We start from the raw sequence: 19,410 nt of genomic DNA, 5'->3' as shown, positions 1-19,410 counted from the left end.
ATAAGATCATATTTTGAGACAGGAGAGTAGTTCAAATGTTAAACGAATATTTAAAAACAAACCTTACATGCCAATTCTCAGCTGTTCCCTTTCTCAACTACCAGGAGGACAATGAAGAATGAGTCAACTTTTTAAAGAATGTTAGGTTTTGTGGAATTTAATTTTTTACCACTTTAGTAGAAGCTAGAATCTTGTCATCCTCACATGTCACCCTCAGTGTTAAGCCCAAGTGAGGATTGTTTGTTATCATAATATAAAACTTATTATGTACCTGTTATTGAAATAGCCCTATTATTTAGGGAAAAAAAATCAGTCCTTGTTCACTGTCCTTTTGACTGCTTTTTCTTCCATTGCACCACCTACCTTTTAAAAAATTTATTTTATTTTTTAATTTATGGAATCAAGCAAGCATTTCCCTGATATAGTATAATAAAAAAGATGATTGCATATGAAACTACAAATCTACTATGAATAACTTGATATTTCTTTTAAATATACAACAGAGTTATCATGTAAATTTCTTTTTTCTTTTTTTCCCTCCTCCCACCCTAGAGATGGCTGCCATTAGATACAATAGGTGTATATATCTACATATAGATATATACACATATACACACATAAATATACATATATGTATATACACATATATATATGTAAAAATATTCTATATATACATCTATTAGTTCTTTTTCTGGATGCAGATACTGTCTTTCTTCATATGTCCTTTATAGTTAATTTGGGTATTTATAATAGTCAAAATAATTTATTGTTCAGAGTCATTCTTAAAACAACATTGCTGTTACTGTATACAATGTTCTCTTGGTTCTGCTCATTTTACTCTTCATTATTTCATGCAAGTCTTTTAATCATTGTGCTCATCATTTTTTTTTTTGTGGCATAGTAGTATTCCATCCTAATCGTGTACCATAATTTGTTCAGCCATTTCCCAATTGATGGTCATCTCTGAAAATTCCAGTTCTTTGCCACCCCAAAGAGAGCTGCTATCAGCATTTTAGAACATATAGATTATGTTCCTTTTTCCCTAGTCATCTTTGGAAATAGATCTAGTAGTGGTATCACTGGGTTGAAGGGTATACTTATTTTAAAAACTCTTTAGGCATCATTCCAGATTGCTCTCCAAAATGGTTGGATTAGTTCACAATTCCAACAACAATGAATTAGGGTCCCAATTTTTTCACATCCCCTTCATCATTTTTAGCTTTCCCTTTCAATCATTTTAGTCAACTTGGTAGGTGTAAAGTGATATTTCAAGGTTGTTTTAATGTGCATTTCTCTAATAAAAATTATTCGGAGCATTTTTTCATATGATTATAAATTGTTTTGATTTCTTCATTGGAAAACTGCCTGTTCATATTCTTTGACCATTTGTCGACTGGGGAATGACTTATCTTCTTATGGATTTGATAAAGTTCTTTATATATTTGAAATATGAGAACTTTATCTGAGAAATTGTCTATACATCCCTCCCCCCCAAAATTTTCTGCTTTCCTTCTGATCTTGGCTCTATTTGTTTTATTTGTACAAAATCCTTTTAAATTTAATGTAATTTTTCATTTAATGCACTGCTTACTTTTAAAATTATTTTTAAAAAACTATTTCATTTCTCATTTCAACAAATCAGGAAGGAGAAAGAAAAGTAATAACCCTATTTATGTACCACTTTTAAAAAGCAGCATTCTATATTTTAAATAATATATCCAAAAGATTGCCTAATTATTATTGTATATTATGTAACCATCTTATGAAATATTATTTACATATTATGAGAAAGCTAGGTGACTCAGTAGATAGAGTGCTGGGCCTGGAATCAGGAAGGCTTATCTTTCTGAGTTCAAATTTGGCCTCAGACACTCACTAGCTGTATGACCCTGGGCAAGTCATTTAACCCTGTTTGCCTCAGTTTCCTCATCTGTAAAATGAGCTGGAGAAGGAAGTGGCAAACTACTCCCATATCTTTGCCGAGAAAACTCCAAATAGGGTCATGAAGAATCAGACACAACTGGAAACAACTAAATAACAACATTTATATGTTATATATAATTATATAATATAAATATAATTATAAAATATAAACAGAATTAGTTTCATATGATTATATAAGTATACATTATATATGTCTATGGGTATATATATATGTATATATATATATATATATATATATATATATATGGGTATATTATACACACACACACATATATGTACATATATATATATATATGAAATAAAATTCAGAGGAGTTAAGTGACTTGCTTCTTGTTTAAATAAATTTAAACCTCAGCACTGGGACTCAATTTCATTCTGTTTACATGTCTGATTTCCTTTCTATTATGCCATTTTTGGGTCAATTTAATATATTTCTTTGCTGTGTTAGAGTTTAAAGTTTTGAGCTGCTTACAGTGTTACTTTTGGATGGTTTTGTGAATTTCACTTACATAAATATCTCTGTTCCCATTACTATGTTATTGTTAAACTTGATTTTGAAATATTAGGGCTCACTATGTAATTTTAATATCTTTTAAATAAATCAAGTAATCTTAAGGAAAGCATTTCTAGTGAGAAGCGTAGTACAGCATATATGTGATATGTTAAGAAAGTTCATTTTTGAGAACATCTAATGAAATGATGCCTTCATTTGATTAAAAAAAGTTCAAAGAAGATATAATCTGCTCATCTTGTATGTTTTGAAGATCATAGAAATTCCCCCTTCCTGAGAGAGTGTAGAAGAAGATCTAGTATTGTTTCATAAATGTTTATCTATATCTTTTTAACTGTCAAAAATAATTTTTTTTTCAGGAAAGCACAGGCCGACCACATATAATTCAGAGAGCACTAGGGGGACACACTTCCAAGCAACTGAAGAATCGGAGTAAGTTTCAATTGAAATGGCTATTGAATGATTACTTTTTTTAGCAGGATCTTGGCCATGTCGGTCCCTCTCTGCCTCCTGTTTCCATAGTGCCTCTAGTTTTTCATCAAACTCACCTCTGCTCTCTATCTCTTCCTTTCTAAATTCATTATGCCAGGAGGAGGTATCATTATCCTCCTTATTTCATGGTGCTCCTTGCAAACTCTCCTTTTCTTATTCTCACTCAGTATCTTTCCTCCTTCATAGTTCTTTTTACTTCAATATTTTCTTGGAATCATGATCTCATCAGTGTGGGTAGTCCTTCTACCATTACATCTCACATCCTCTTCATGACTTCTTAATCTGGACAATTCTTTTCTTTGTGCTTTCAGAAATCCTCTATAAAGGGATCTCCTCACTGTGCTAGAGACCTTCACTTAGCTCTTAATAAATTTCTAAATACCAAGGTGACACTCAGTTGTCCATATAGTATCTCATCATACCTCATCATTCTCTCTTGCAGGTAATCATTGTTCATAGGTTACAGTGTACACCCATTATATCAATCAATCAACATTCCTAAATCAATCAATATACATTTGTTAAATGCCTACTGTGTGCAGACATGGGAGGCAAAGAATGGAGCAAGCTCCACCATCAAGCAGCTTACTTTCTTCTTCTCCTCCTTCTTCTCCTCCTCCTCCTCCTCCTCCTCCTTCTTCTCCTCCTCCTCCTCTTCTTCTTCCTTCTCTTTCTCCTCCTCCTCCTTCTTCTTCTCCTTCTCTCCTCCTCTTCTTCCTCCTCTTTCTCTCTTCCTCCCCTCCTCCTCCTCCTCCTTCTTCGCCTTCTTCTCCTCCTCCTCCTCCTCTTCTTCCTTCTCCTCCTCCTCCTCCTCCTTCTTCTCCTCCTCCTCCTCCTCTTCTTCTTCCTTCTCTTTCTCCTCCTCCTTCTTCTCCTCCTCCTCCTCCTCTTCTTCTTCCTTCTCTTTCTCCTCCTCCTCTTCCTCCTCCTCCTCCTCTTCTTCTTCCTTCTCTTTCTCCTCCTCCTCCTCCTTCTTCTCCTCCTCCTCCTCTTCTTCTTCCTTCTCTTTCTCCTCCTCCTCCTTCTTCTTCTCCTTCTTCTCCTCCTCTTCTTCCTCCTCTTTCTCCTCTTCCTCCTCCTCTCCCTCCTCCTCCTCCTCCTTCTTCTCCTTCTTCTCCTCCTCCTCCTCCTCTTCTTCTTCCTTCTCCTCCTCCTCCTCCTCCTTCTTCTCCTCCTCCTCCTCCTCTTCTTCTTCCTTCTCTTTCTCCTCCTCCTCCTTCTTCTCCTCCTCCTCCTCTTCTTCTTCCTTCTTTCTCCTCTCCTCCTCCTTCTCCTCCTCCTCCTCTTCTTCTTCCTTCTCTTTCTCCTCCTCCTCCTTCTTCTCCTTCTTCTCTCTTCTTCTTCCTCCTCTTTCTCCTCTTCCTCCTCCTCTCCCTCCTCCTCCTCCTTCTTCTCCTTCTTCTCCTCTTCTTCCTCCTCTTTCTCCTCTTCCTCCTCCTCTCCCTCCTCCTCCTCCTCCTCCTTCCTCCTCTTCCTCCTCCTTTTTTGGAGGCAATCGGGGTTAAGTAACTTTCCCAGGGTCAGAAAGCTAGTAAGTGTCTGAGGCTGAATTTGAACTCAAGTTCTCTTGACTCCAGGGCTGGTGCTTTATCCACTGTATCAACTAGCTGCCACAGCAGTTTACATTTTATTGAGGGAGATGACATGTACATATATAATTATATACACAATAAATACCAGGTAATTAGGGAGGGAGGGCACTAATAGTTGAGGAAGCAGAAAAGGCTTCATGCAGAAGGTGGTATGTGGGCAGAGTTTTGAAGACAGAAGGATTTTGTGAGGCAGAGACATTAGGTGTCTTTATGTTGCCTACAATTTTAATTCTTCTGAGATCATGATGTTCCATGATTGGGAGCAGCTGGGTGGCATAGTGGATAGAGTGCCAGCCTACCATCAGGAAGACCTGAGTTTAAATTCAGCCTTAGACTCTGTGTGACCCTGGGTAATTCACTTAACACCAATTTGCCTCAGTTTCATTATCTATAAAATAGGGGTGATAATAGCACCTACCTCCCAGGGTAGTTGTGAGAACCCAATGCAGTAATATTTGTAAAATACTGTATGCCTGGCACATAATAAGTACTTTATAAATGTTAGCTATTATTATGAAGATGGTCATGTTTCACAATTATGATATGGTATTTTGCAGCAATGAGTAGCCTGGCATAATTTAAAGCATTGTAATTCTCCACATACAATTCAGCCCTGCTTACTCAACTCCCCAATCAACTCTGGGCCCACTTATTTTCCATCTGCATAGTCTGTCTGTGATAAATATGCTGATGAATTCATTCAGTGAGATCTGATTGCATGCCATCATCTAGGTAATAGGATATAGGTATAGTGTGTGTGTGTGTGTGTGTGTGTGTGTGTGTGTGTGTTTGTAGTCAGTGGATCTTACTGTGAATCCTGCATAGTGTTCAAGGGCTTAGTGAATTTCCATTGTTAACTACAAACAGATGCAACTATTCATTTTACAGAGAATACCTATAATGTGGACTATGCAGGACATCTTACAGTAGCAAGCACCACTGGCAGTCATTTGTTGATATTTTATGTGTTGTTTGGTAACGAGAGGGTCACTAAACAAAGTTATCTCTGTAACTGCATCTATTTGTGTGATTTTAATGAGAGTGGGAGCGTGGGAGACACTAGTGTGAGCAGGAACCTTTAAGGAAACATTTTGCTCTACTAAATACAATGCCAATAACCATTATGCAATCTGGTTTTTTATTCTGTATTTTGCACAGTAACCTATGCTACTGAGAAGATTTAGTCTGCTGTCAGAAAATCAAAGGCAAGAGACTGCTTGTTCTCTGTTATTTTCATGAGGGTACCCCTGATACATACATAGACCATTCTCCTAAAACTTTATAGATGGAAAGTAAATCTAGCAGTCACTAATGATTTCTTGGTAACCTTTTTTTTTGGTAAAAGTTTCTCCTATGACTTTATTAATTATTTTGGAATCTTTATGTTTTGGAGATATTCTGAAAATTGATCCCTGTGTGCCTTTAAATTGTGTTGCTTCCAACATGGAATTTTTTTATGTGTACCATTTGGGTAGGTCAGGTTGGCCATTCTTCCCAACTTCATCTTCTTAAGTACCATTAATAATTTTGCATCTGATACTGGATTTTTAAAATCCAAATATGGTGGTTCATTTTTCAACAATGTTAATAGATTGCTGTAGAGAAATTCTGGCAAATCTGTTCAATTCTCCATCTATTTGTTGTCCTTGTTTCATCTATAAATGGTTTTGAGATGACATAGCTTCATCAGCTTTTATGCCAGACTTTCTGCAATCCTCTGCTGTATCTGAAGCTGTCAAGGAGATTAAACACTTATGGTCTGAAGTAGTTTCTAGGATCCTTGGGCATCTTTGTGGTGATTACTATTTTTGGTAAGTTAATTTTCTCTAAGAAATGGTGATAATCTGCAAATATTTTTGCATTATCCATTTCCCATTTTTCAGAATTAACAACTTTAAAAAATAGATTGAATTGGAGGTGTTGTAATTTTACCTAGTAACTTGACATCTTTATCTTTTAAATCTGGTATTTATTTTCACCTTCATTTTAACCAGCAAGTGATCTGACAACATAATTGTTTTTGTTTAGTCACGTCTGAGTCTTTGTGACTCCATTTGGGGTTTTCTTGGCAAAGGTACTGGAATAGTTTGCCATTTCCTTCTCCGGTTAATTTTACAGATGAGGAAAATGAGATAAACAGGGTTAAGTGACTTGCCCAGAGTCACACAACTAGTAAGTGTCTGAGGTAGAATTTGAACTCAGGTCTTTCTGACTCCAGTGTTGGTGCTCTATCTACTGCACCACCTAGCTGCCCCTGACAATGAAATAGTTACTGTGAAATGACTCTTATCTATTGAGTCTTTCCCTGCTGCCTACAAACAAACATGCTTATTTCCCATATTGTTTAAAAAACCATTTGATTCTATTATTTAGACCCCACTAGCTACCTTACTATATCTATCTTCCCTTTTTCAGCTAAACTTCTTGAAAAATCTGTTTCCATATTTGGTGGTTCCACTCTCTGTCTTCTAAATCCTTTGTTAATTAGCTTCTGACCTTGTCATTCCACTGAAATTGTGTTCTCCAAAGTTACCAGTGATCGTTTAATCTTTGCTAAATCCAGTGGCCTTTTCTTCATCTTTGTCCTATTCACTTCTCTGCACCTGCTGACACTGTTGGCTACCTTCTCACTTTAGATACTATCCTTGCTCAAGTTTTCACAATCCAACTATCCCTTGCTTCCTATTTGACTCCTTCTCTGTCTTCCTTTGACTTTTTCTGTCACCTTTGGTAGGTCATCCATGTCATGCCCACTAATTTTGAGTATCCCCCGAGGCCTGTTCCTCATCCCACTTTTATCTCTACTATTTCACTTCGTGATCTCATCAGATCCCATCAGTTCAATTATCATCTCTATGCAGGTATATATTTTAGAGATATATTTATTTAGCCTGATATGGTTCTCATTCTCTCTCTCTCTCTCTCTCTCTCTCTCTCTCTCTCTCTCTCTCTTCTCTCTCTCTCTCTCTCTCTCTCTCTGTCTCTCTTTGTCTCCCTCTGCGCTCTCTCTCTCTCTGTCTCTCTCTGTCTCTGTCTCTCTGTCCCAGTTAAGTGACTTGCCCAGGGTCACACAGCCAGTAAATGTCTGAGGTCAGATTTGAACTCCTAACTCCAGGACCAGAACTCTATCCACTGTGTCACCTAGCTATCCTACGATTCCCTCTTGACCTCCAGTCCTGCATCACCAACTGCCTATTGGATGTTTCAAAGTCAGTCAGCTAGCAGTGAAATGTGTTGTAGGCATCTCAAGGTCAACGTGTTCAAACCCAAACTTATTCTATTTCTGCTTTCTTCCCCAAGCCCCAAATTCTCTTCTGATTTTTACTATTTACTGTTGAGGATACCACCATCCTCCCAGTCATCTAAGTCTTGGTGTCATCCTCAACTTCTTACTCTCACATACCCCATATACACAATCAGTTGCCAAATCCTTTTGTTTCTAATTTCACACCATTATTCTTGTACATCTCCTTCTCTGGATTCACAAAGACACTTCCCTGGTTCAGGCCCTCATTACTTCTTGCCTGTGCTGTTGCAGCAGCATTGTAATTTGTTTCCCTCCCTGAAGTCTCTCCCCACTCCAATCCATCCTCCACACATGTACCAAAGTGATTTTCCCAAAGTCTGTATCTGAGTATTTCATTCCCTTGCTCAATAAACACCAGTGAGTTCCTTTTGCCTCCAAGTTTATATATAAAGACTTTTTGGGGGGCATATTTTTCTAATATTATATTCTACTATCCTCCATACATGTTAAGATCTATCTCTGTCTACTGATAAGCTCCTCACACATGACACTCAATCTCTCTTCTTCATGACTTTATACTGGCTATCTCTATCATCTGGAATGTTCTTCCTCCTCAACTTTACCTCCTAGCTTCCCTGGTTTCTTTTAAGATTCAGCTCAAATTCTTCCTTTCCTAGAGGTTCTTTCCCTGGGCCCCCAGCTGCTAGAACCTTAACCTCTAAGGTTATGTTTTATATATTTTGTATGTATCTTATATGTATTTATAGACATGTTGAGTGTGAGCTTTAGAGCATAAGCTTCTCTGTACTTAGCATAGTGCCTGGCACATGATATAAGCTTTCTAAATGCTTGGGGATTGATGGATAGGTTGTGGACTGTATTTGATAGTGGTCATTCTTGCACCAATGATATCTCAGATCCTTGATTTATTGCAGAATCTTGGTAATGTCAAACTCGGCTATATTTAATGATTATGATGCCATCTTTAAGAATGAATCTTTTAGTATTTATTTTCACAGTGAAGGGCCCCATGGCATAGTGTATAGAGGCCAGCCTTGTAGTCAGGAAGCCCTGATTTCAAATCTTACATCTGAAACATATTGGCCAGTGCCTCAGGCAGCCTCTAAGGCTATAAGTTGAAGATGATTTGTGGATCTGTGTCAGTGGAGAGTTTTCATACTAGGAATTCCCTGCACAGGTCTGAATTACAGGTTTGAAAAAATTACAAGTCTGGACTGTGTTTCCTCACCCTGCACTGCTATATACACTTTTATTGTTCTTTATTTTATTTAAGAAGGCATATAGTTATCACTTCCACATCATGACTTTCCTCATTGTGATTTTGGTATATTGTGGGTTGGCATAAGAAATTAAATGGGAATATTTTGGGGAATTTTGTGGAAGCCAGAGATGACAATATGATACAGGAAAAGTTTAGAAACTCCGAAATGCATAAAACATATGTATAGCATTACATAATGTCAACTCAAATTGTACAACAAGGTACTGTAAACACTCCATAAAAGAAAAAGAAAAAATGCAGACTTCTTCTCTAGTATGAAAGGAGAGCCAAAAATTTTTATGCAGATTTTCCAGATTGTGGGGATGTCGTGCCCTAATGCCTGTGATGTGGAAGGCATAACTGTACTTTATCAATCCATTGAAACTTATATTTTGGCATTTATTTTTATTTTTCTGCAGGCATGGAAGAACATGACCAGTGGCCCTTCCTGTCTGAGTTACAGTGGCTGAAGAAAAGACGACGGAGGAGAGCTGTGGGTATTTGAATTAAACCTTGGCTATTTCATTCTGGCATCTTAATGTTGTAGCTATTATGAGGCAGAATTTCTTTGTGCATTGATGCTATAAATTTGTGAATTTTCTGCCCTGTAGTAATAACCTCATTTTTCAAATATATTAGATAACATTGATTTTGAACTGTATTATATAGAGATTTTAACATTTTTTTTCTCTGCTCCTTTGATAATTCATACTGATTAATGTTGACAGAATCTTATATCAAACCCAGCTGTTCTATAAAACTGGTAGCTGTATTGGATACATTTGCAAAAAGTTTTCCTATAATAATATAAATATCATTCCTTGAAAAATAGAGCAGAAATACGTACACATATGTATATTGTACATATTTTCCATGTAGCTTATGCATATTTTATTTTAAGTATTCATACAAGAAATAATTATATTTGAAGATATTGGACAATTAGACTTATTATGTTTTTTCCCTTTCAGATGAAAAACACCACCATATTGAGCTCTGAATGCTAAATTATGTTTTTTCTAAATTTAGCAATATAATACTAGTAAACTAAAATTCATATAATCAATAACTATCACATTCCATATATATATATGTATATATATATATATGTGTGTGTGTGTATATATATATATATATATATATATATATATATATATATATATAATATATTCAAACCACACTGGAAAGGCCTGTTTAATCCTCTTTATTAATAGATTTGAATTTGCTATTCAAAGGCTAACTTAGCTAAGAACAAAAATGCACCTTATCAGTTGGTTGGCTATCAGTCAATGACTCCTTTGGTCATGACAAACCATGACACAAAGGAAAAAATGAAAAAAAACCTGTGGCCTTTAGTTCATTGGGCTCCCTCTCTACTTCCAGAGCAATGGTGGTAGAGTGATGGAAAAGGGGCAAAGGATGCTAAAAATACCATTGTTTTATACTGTTCATAGACATTAAGTTAACTATAGGTATTTTAAACATGAAAACTTTTTCCAGTGATAAAAAAAATGACATATTGTTGGAAGAGTGGAACTATAACAATAGTAATATTCTTTTGTGGTAAATGAACTTTGAAAATAAAAGGAAGTTGTAACTTGGAAAGATGACTCAAAAATATTCCTGGTGGAGATAATAAAAGAGTTGTAGAATTGTGCCAAAGGCAACAAAGACCCATTTCATGGGTCCCTCAGTCATCTTGTCTAGTAGTACCCATAAGCAAAAACACCATTGTGAAGAGAACTGCAGCTTATAAAACATCTGTTACAGAGAATGAAGATGAGAAGAAATTCTAGAAAAAATATTGATTTCCAAAGCAAGTCAATATTTTCAATGTGAAAATGGACATGTGGGAGGATGGAAAAAATATGAGAAATGAGAGAGGTCAGAGTTTAATAGATTTCTCAGAAATCTTATATCCCTATATAATGAATACCTGCTTTCAGAAGAGAGTTGGAAGCTCTTGGACATGGTGAGCACTGAACAATATCATAAAAAAATGAAATGAACTCTACAGGTAGGAAATAACTGGTTTCCGATGTGAGGATTATATTGGAATCATCTGTCTGTGCACTGATTAATTAGAAGAAAGGTCAAAACATCAAAAACAGAGGAAAGGTTAAAGATGATAAATATATACTATGATCAGTGTCTACAGTTTCAACTTGTTCTATTCAAATAAGCTTTTTGCACAAGAAATTGCAAAACAGAAATAGACAAAAATATTGACCTTATTATCATCAAGTCCTGCAAAAATTTAGCTTATCTAAAAGTCACAATAAATAGGCCAGAAGGGCCAAGAAACTGACTTACTTAGCAAACACTTGATCTTGCCAAGCGGAAGATAATGGCAGTCAATGGATATCCAATTTATGATGTAAGTGCTTGTGTGAAAACACTACCAAGGAAGTTATTAGAAGGTTATGAACAGAATCCTTTTTTAAAATTGTGGGAAGGGAAATAAGTCTAAAGATAATTTATCATAGGAACCAAATGAGACATATCTTCTTGAGAGTATTCATGAATAAAACTTGAAGTGGAATAATGGATAAAAAGCAAATGGAACTATTTGTCCACACTTCTGCAACAATCTGTTATCACAATGGCAACAGAAGCACCACCATGTCTGGGCTCTTACAGCTCGGTCTCTATAGTGCTGTGTGGATACATAGAAATGGTATGTGGGAGGAAGAAGTTGGGAAGAAGGATGGGACCAGACAAAGTTCAGAGTAAAGAAATCAGTGCTGTAGTTGACATAGTTTTGAAAGCACTGGGGAGGTGGTGAAACCCTAAAACACGAATCTGACTGAGCCACTCTCCTGATCCAAAAGTTTCTATACCTCCCTCTTGTCTCTAGGATAAAATGCAAACTCCATTGCTGGAACAGCAGAGTCCTTTATAATCTGACTCTAGCCTACCTTTCCAGGCTTAAATTAGCATTACTTCATCTAGTAATTACTCTATATTCCAGTCAAATGCTGTTTTTACACATGACATTATATATTGCCTATCTCAGTTCCTTTCTTTGCACAAACTAATGCCTATTCCTGGAAAGAATTCTTTTTTCCTCTCCACCTCTGAGAATCCTTCATTCCCTTCAACTTTCATCTCAAGTGCCCTTTCCTACTAGTGACCTTTCCTGATACTCCTAGGTGCTAGTGCCCATGCCAGATTTATTTTCTATTTTTTGTATGTATTTTCTGTTTACTTTTGTATGCATATATTATACCCCTCTTCTCCCTCCCCTGGTAGAATAGAGGCTCTTTTAGGGCAAGGAGCTGATTCATTTTTATTTTTATATTCTCAGCACCAAGGACAGTTCCTGGCATGTAGATGTTTGTGTCCTTGGTTGAACACTTTATGAGATATCTCTGGGAGGAAAAGATAACAAAATAATGGGGAAAACATGGATTATATTTACACCCAGAAAAGTCTTGAACATTAATAGCTAATGATACCTACTACTTTCTTCACTGATGTACTATTACCTATTTTCTTATCTTTATAAAATCTTTGTGAGTGATCTATACATATATTGAAAATATACTCAGTAATATGGAAACAGGCAGTGTTTCTGTAATCTCATCACAGTGATTCTGTAAAGCAGACCAGATCTTTACAGTCTAAAGAATCCAAATTGCCGGTCACTCCAAAGGGAATGGAAAGACATATGGTGGGCTCAAGAAGACTGCAGTATGTTTTCAGTGACAAATTATGCTCAAGAAAGGGCATAAAGGGATAAATCATGGAAGCTATGTATGACTGGAAAAGGAGGCAGGCTAGTCATGTGGTAAGAGCAGGGAATAACAGAAGGACAGGTCAAGCATTACAGTAGTCCTCATATACTGTAAAAAGATCTAGAGAAAGGCCTCTAAAGTTTTGGGTGGATCCTCTTTGGAAGATATATGAAAGAATGTGAATAGGAAAAATGTACTGGTAGTAGTAGGAGGAGGACACAGAAGAAGAGAAGAAGGAGGAAGAGGAGAAGGAAAAGAACAAGATGAAGAACAGCAGCAGCAACAGCTAATAATTTACATATGAAGAAACTGAGGCTGTGAGAGATCAGGTGACTTTTCCGGGGACTCATAGTGTCTGAGCCAGAATTCAAACTCAGTTCTTCCTGACTCTAAGGCCAGCATTCTATGCACCATTTACATGGTTGTGTTGCATTCTGCACTGATGGAGAAGGCTGTAGGTGCCCACATGAATGAGAGCACAGATCTGGTGAATTATTGAAGTAACTGAAATTTATTTCTAGTAGTCCTGTAATCCCAAACTATAATTATGAGACTATTTAGTAAGTTATACAGTGAATACTGTGTTGCCAAGAACTAATTTCCCATCTTATAGATTACATGGTAATTTACTAGATAACTTATCGAGTAATTACAGTGAAAGTTGCCAATTTTAAATACTGTTTAACTGAATTTAGTTACTTAATATATCAGTTCACCAGTGTTGGAAACTTAATTCAACCTCAACTCCAATTCCTTTGTGATATGTGGATATTTCCCCAACCTATCTCTTAGGGTTAGCATTAGACTCAGATGATGTAACAGAATGCTAAATATAGGGATGATGTATGCCAACTCCCTCCATATTTTGTAGATCAGAAAACTGATAATAAATGTAAAAGCCATTTATAAACTATAGAGTCCTATTCAGGAGAAAGATTTTAGGGTTGTTAATGCTGAAATACAATGGTTGGCTTTGTGTTTATTGTTTAACTTCCTAATAGCATTTAACTCAAGAGAACAAAATGCAACCCTCAAGCCCCACATATCTATATTAAAATTATATGAGGTCCTTTGGCACGTGAGACCAGAGATACAGCTTTGTTCAGCCATCTCCTGAGGAGCAACATGAAACGATGAATTATACAAGGAGCCTGTTGCTCAACTAAGGTGTCCATCATTGCAATGAGAGGCGATTGTATGTAAAGTCCACATAGAAAAGGAAATCCCTTTCAGTGGCCAGATTTTCCAGATGTTCCCATATTCACATAATTTTTAGCTATATTGAAGAAAAGAGGAAGAAGGGAGAAGGGATTGGGCCATAGCTTGGAATGGAATGGGCATTGATAATTGACAACAGAGAAAAGATAGAGAGTGTTACTTGGTTATTGTTTCCCTTCTGTTTTCTTTGTCAAGGAGAATAATCTTGGAACAGAGCAAAAATGACTAATAGGGAGTCGATACCCAGTATAAGTAGCAACAGAGTACCTAGCTGCCCTACTCCATAGGCCACACCATCTCTCCATTCCCTTTTGAGTTTCTTGCAGTTTGGATCCCTCAGACTGCAAACATATTTACTTTACAAATTATTTGTGAAGGCCTGCTGGCCCAGATGAAAGAAATCCTAGAAGACTAAAAGAACTGGCAGGTTTGATCGGTTATTGTCAGCAATCTTTGAAAGATTGTGGAGAACAGGGAAGATATCACAGGATTAGAAGAGTCGAGCATTTATTAAACACTATGTACCAGTTTCTGTGCTAATTTCTGGGAATAAAAATACAAGTAGAAAGACAGTCCCTGCCTTTAAGGAGTTTGCATTTTAATGAGGAAGACAATACATAAAAGGAAACTGAAAGGGGGTGGGGGAGTCAGACAAAGGCATGGGGTTGCAATAGAGAAAGTCTATAGTGCAGCCTAGAGAGGAATGAGACATAGCTGGCCTTCATTAAGTAGAGGTTCTGGGAGGAGCCATCCAATCAGAAGGAGAGACCACAGGGATGGAAGGTACTTCCAGTGTGGAAATTCCAGGGCTTTAGTAGGGAAAAACTTTCTAAGAATGAGAGTTATACTAGAGTGAAATGGGAATCTCATTCTGGAATGGGAATGGGGAGCCATGAGTTCCCCTTCACTAATGGTCTTCAAGCAAAAATTGTGTTACTGCATAGTAGTGTAAATTATAGAGGGCATTCTTGTTTGGGTAGAAGTCAGGCCAGGTTGCTTATGATGTTCATTCCAGCTCAGAGATTCCATGAATCTGATCCTTAGAACATGATAAAGCCTCCTCAAGGAAATTAATCATTCACACTGGCATAACTACTTACAGTTGAGAGAAGGGGAATGGATGAAAAATGTACAAGTATCCAGATTACAAGAAATAATTAGACAGTCCATCTAGTTAGTCTTTCAGTTCATATCTTTTAGACAGGTGCTGCAGATGGGCAGTAAGCAGAGGCCAGAACTGAATAATAAGAAGAGATCAAGATGTTTATTATATTTGAGGAATCACACAGTGGCTTCAATAGTCTCTGCTACCAAATTTTATTGCTTACCACTGAACTTCTGATAGTTCTCCAGGAGGATAAAAAAATTCAGATGATTCAGAGAAAGTGTAAAGATACCTAGTGAGTTTACATAGGCTTCAGTAGTAGCATAAAATAAGACATGGGATAAAATAAAAACTTGCAAAACATGTAAGATCAGAAAAGAAGATGGATCGGTTGTAAAGACAAAGGGAGAGATAGCCCAAGTGCAACACTGTTACCCACAAAACATTAAAAACAGAAAGCTGCCAGCATATGGTGTAGTTTCTCTGTGAAGGCTTTTTGGAAAGATATAGGATAAGAATCAACCAGGATAAGAAGGCATAGGAGAATTCTGTTTTGCCCCAGTAGAGATATAACCATACTGTGATTTGGGTCCATTGAATCACTGCCACATACATTTAGCTTAAGTCATACTAACTCCTAATCACTCTTCTGAGCCTGCCTTAAAGTTTTGATACTATGATTATTCCATTATGTCAGTATCGCAACTGCTTCAAAAATTGGTGTTTACAAAAATTAATTTCACATAGGCTAGTGATCTTCCATGACTGTCCATCTCTATTATTATGCAATCAATTACCAAGCATCTAGAGGTCCTAAAACCATTATTATTGATTCCTTGAGATATTATAGAGAAATAAAATCATGTTATGGCTTAAAAAGCTCAGTTGTGCATGTTCTTAAAAGTTCATATGATACTGATACTGGTCAGAGCGAAAAAGCAGGCTTGACAATGTTTATTGCTCCGAAGCTATACAGGGGAAATTTGGTTTATCATTGGTCAAAGCCACGAAGTAGAAAGAGAAAATCTTCCTTCATTACTTAATTCCAAAAGGAAGAGATTTCATATGAATTGGGGGTACATTAAAGCTGATGCCATTGTCATTTAATGGGCTTTATTTAGGTTGTAGTTAAGAATTTTATGACCTCTGAGGTGCTTTCTACTGTTGTTGGTTGAATTTCATAAGAACTAAGAAAATTCACCTCAATGAAGACAACTTTTATTCAGTGTCTGAAATTTGCGGGGCACGGTGTTGGCTAAAGGGGATGCAAAGACAAACCCCAAATAATCTTTGTTCTCAAAGTGCTTAAATTTTATTGGGAGGGATATAACATGGACAGATGAGTATGTACAGAATATTGTTTTTAAAATTTTTAATATTTTATTTTCCCCAATTACATGTAAAAACAATTTTTAACATTCATTGCTTTTTTTTAAAAAAAAGTTTTGAGTTCTAAATTCCGTCTCTCCTTCTCTCCCTCCTCACTCCCTAAGATGCTAAGCAATCTGATATAGGTTATACATGTGTAAATCATGTAAAACATTTCCATATTATTCATTTTGTGGAAGAAAACTCAGACAAAAGAAAGAGAATGTAAGAAAGAGAAAGAAAGAAAGGAAGGAAGAAAAGAAGGAAGAAAAAGAAAAATATTATGCTTCAGTCTGTATTTAGATGACATCAGTTCTTTCTCTGGAGGTGGATAGCATTTTTCATCATGAGTTCTTTAGGATTGTCTTGGATCATTGTATTACTGAGAATAGCTGAGTCATTCACAGTTGTTTATCATATAATATTGCTGTTACTGTGTACAATGTTCTCCTGGTTCTGCTCACTTCACTCTGTGTCAGTCTTTTCAAGTTTTTCTGAAATCATCCCATTTGTCATTTCTTATAGCACAATAATATTCCATTACAATCATATACCACAACTTGTTCAGTCATACAAAGTAATTTTAGGAGGCCACTGGTAGGAGTGGAGAGAAATCAGCAAAGATTTTATAGAAGAAGTGGGACCTGAGTTAATCCTTTAAAGAAGATGGGAGCTTTAAGAGGTGGAAGTGAGGAGGGAATACATTCTGGAGACTGATGCAGAGTCATAACTACAACTAGGTGACTGGGGCTCTGTTGCTTAGCACTGACATCTGGTAGGGGAGGTGTTTCCTCCTCACTACAGAAGCCCTACCTTCCTTATACGTATTAGTCCTCCACTAGCAATTGTCCACATTCCCTTACCCAGGCTGGCTATAACTCCTGGGGTCCCATCACCATGGTGGCTGTATCCTATGACCATTTTCCTTCTCGTATCCCCTCAGGTCATAAAGCATCAGGTACTGCCAGCTGTGCCACAAGGGTACAGACAGGAGTCTCTGGAAGACAGGCCATTACTTTTCCTGTCTGTACCTAGGGACAACTGTACTTACCTAACTCTGCCCCTCCCCACACCCACCTCACCAACCAAATTTACCGGAGGCACAGGAATTATTAGCTTTTGCTCTGCATTAAGGACAGCCTATAGAAAAGAAGCAACAGTCTTGGATTAATGAGTAGCTAGCTTTCCTCAAAGCTAAGAAGACCTGGGTTCAAGTCCTGTGTCTGATGCATGCTGGCTGTGTGATTCTGGGCACACTACTCAATCTCTCAGTGTCCTAAGCAACTCTTTCAAAATATAAGTGGCAGAGAAGGTGCCAACCTACACTTGTAGATGAAATTTCCTCACCCAAGATTCCCTATTCCAGTGAAACCACAGGTCCTCTCCTTATCAGCTTATAGGTTAATTTAATGTATATTTCCCCCTAAATGAATTTTGAATTTCCCCTAATACATTTTGAAAAAAATATCCAATTTTAGTAGGGGAAGTATTTGTCATATCAATCTTATTTTCTTCTAAGTTCAGCTTATTTCATTTTTCAATTAGCAGGCACTTATTTTCTCTCCCTCCCACCATTGGAAAGAGAAAAACCAAGGCTTTGTAACAAATATGCATAGTCGAACACAAGAAAGTCCCATATTGGCCACATCCAAAAATACTTATCTCATTCAGCAGAGTCCATCACGTCTCTGTTAAGACAGATATAACAGGATGAAGAATATCATCCACCTCTTGTTTTGTCTACATTAATACCACAATACCATTATATTTATTCTATATACTAGACTGTGACTTTTAGCTTATCCTTTTAACAGAATTGCATGGTGCACATCCTGCTTCTTGACCTCATGGATAATTTCACCCATGGGCTTAAATGGGTCCTTCATCTTTTGCTTTTGTCACATGCAGGGTGTTGATGGAGTATATAAATAAAGAAGCTAAGATTAGGATCTGTCTCCCAATCTGCCAAGGCCAGAGGTGTTTTGTCTTGATTTTTCTAATCCACTTGTCATTCTGATTACTTTTTTATTTTTGACAGGCACCTCGTGGAGTGTTTGAAGAAATGAAATACTTAGAGCTTATGATTGTCAATGATCATAAAATGGTAAGCGATGGCAAGATGCCATGCTTTGTACCTAATTTAGCAAAAATATTTTTTGACTTTCCAGCTAATCATTTTGTGTTGCTTGTTGAGAAGAAAGATTGCTCTTAAAAATCCTCTATTCTTTTTTTAGAGAGAACTTCAAAAGCTATTTAATCACTTTTAATATATCTTATGGCATTTGAAAATGGGCTTTTACATTACCTACACAACTTCACACTTTTCCTGTGTATTATAATCGTGATCAAGAATGAGATTTATTCTTAATGAGCAATATCTTATTGCTCTTCAGTTTTACTCAGTGTAATGATCCTCATCAGTTTTTGAACTATTGTTTTTTATTTTTGCTTTATTTCTTGCCTTTACTAAAATCTTAGTTTGACATACCCCTCTACCTCCCACCTCCACCCTGAAGAACAGGGTTTCTGAATACTTAGAATCTGTAAACTTGGTTTTAAAAGCATCTGCTTCGATAATTATATTTCAATATAGTTTATTTCCTTTGCAATCCTGTTTATTTTATATATTTGAAAACATTATCCTGAGAAGAGGTCCATAGACTTCTCCAGAGTATCATAGGGGTCCATGGTACAAATAAGCTCTGGAATGCTGGCCCTAGAAATTGTTATAGATTGTGGTAAATGATTTGTGGCAGATAGTTGATCATTGGATGATAATTTCTTCTTTTGAACCATAGCAACTCCTAAATCCATTAGCTATGCCATGGAGGGGTTGACATGTGTACTGATGAAGGGAGTCACTACACAAGTGAATTCAAGGATCTTTTGAAATATTGAAGTGTATGATTTCCTC

The 19,410-nt window shown here is 36.7% G+C and overlaps 1 protein-coding gene across 2 annotated transcripts in view; it reads left to right on the top strand.

Moving 5' to 3' along the window:
- The window catches only part of ADAM23 (ADAM metallopeptidase domain 23), a 244,957-nt gene that overhangs the window by 132,534 nt on the left and 93,013 nt on the right, over window positions 1-19,410 (top strand). For both annotated transcript variants that reach the window (XM_021008754.2, XM_021008750.2), the window contains exons 7-9: window positions 2,815-2,887; window positions 9,488-9,561; window positions 18,535-18,600. In XM_021008754.2, the coding sequence (XP_020864413.1) occupies window positions 2,815-2,887; window positions 9,488-9,561; window positions 18,535-18,600 (213 nt within the window). The remainder of the gene's footprint in view (window positions 1-2,814; window positions 2,888-9,487; window positions 9,562-18,534; window positions 18,601-19,410) is intronic.

This window comes from Phascolarctos cinereus, unplaced genomic scaffold, assembly GCF_003287225.1.
Source record: "Phascolarctos cinereus isolate Bilbo 61053 unplaced genomic scaffold, phaCin_HiC Scaffold_7;HRSCAF=346, whole genome shotgun sequence".
NCBI classification, from domain to species: Eukaryota; Metazoa; Chordata; class Mammalia; order Diprotodontia; family Phascolarctidae; genus Phascolarctos; species Phascolarctos cinereus.
Note: the sequence above shows the minus strand (reverse complement) of the source record. Positions and strands in the feature narration are given on the sequence as shown.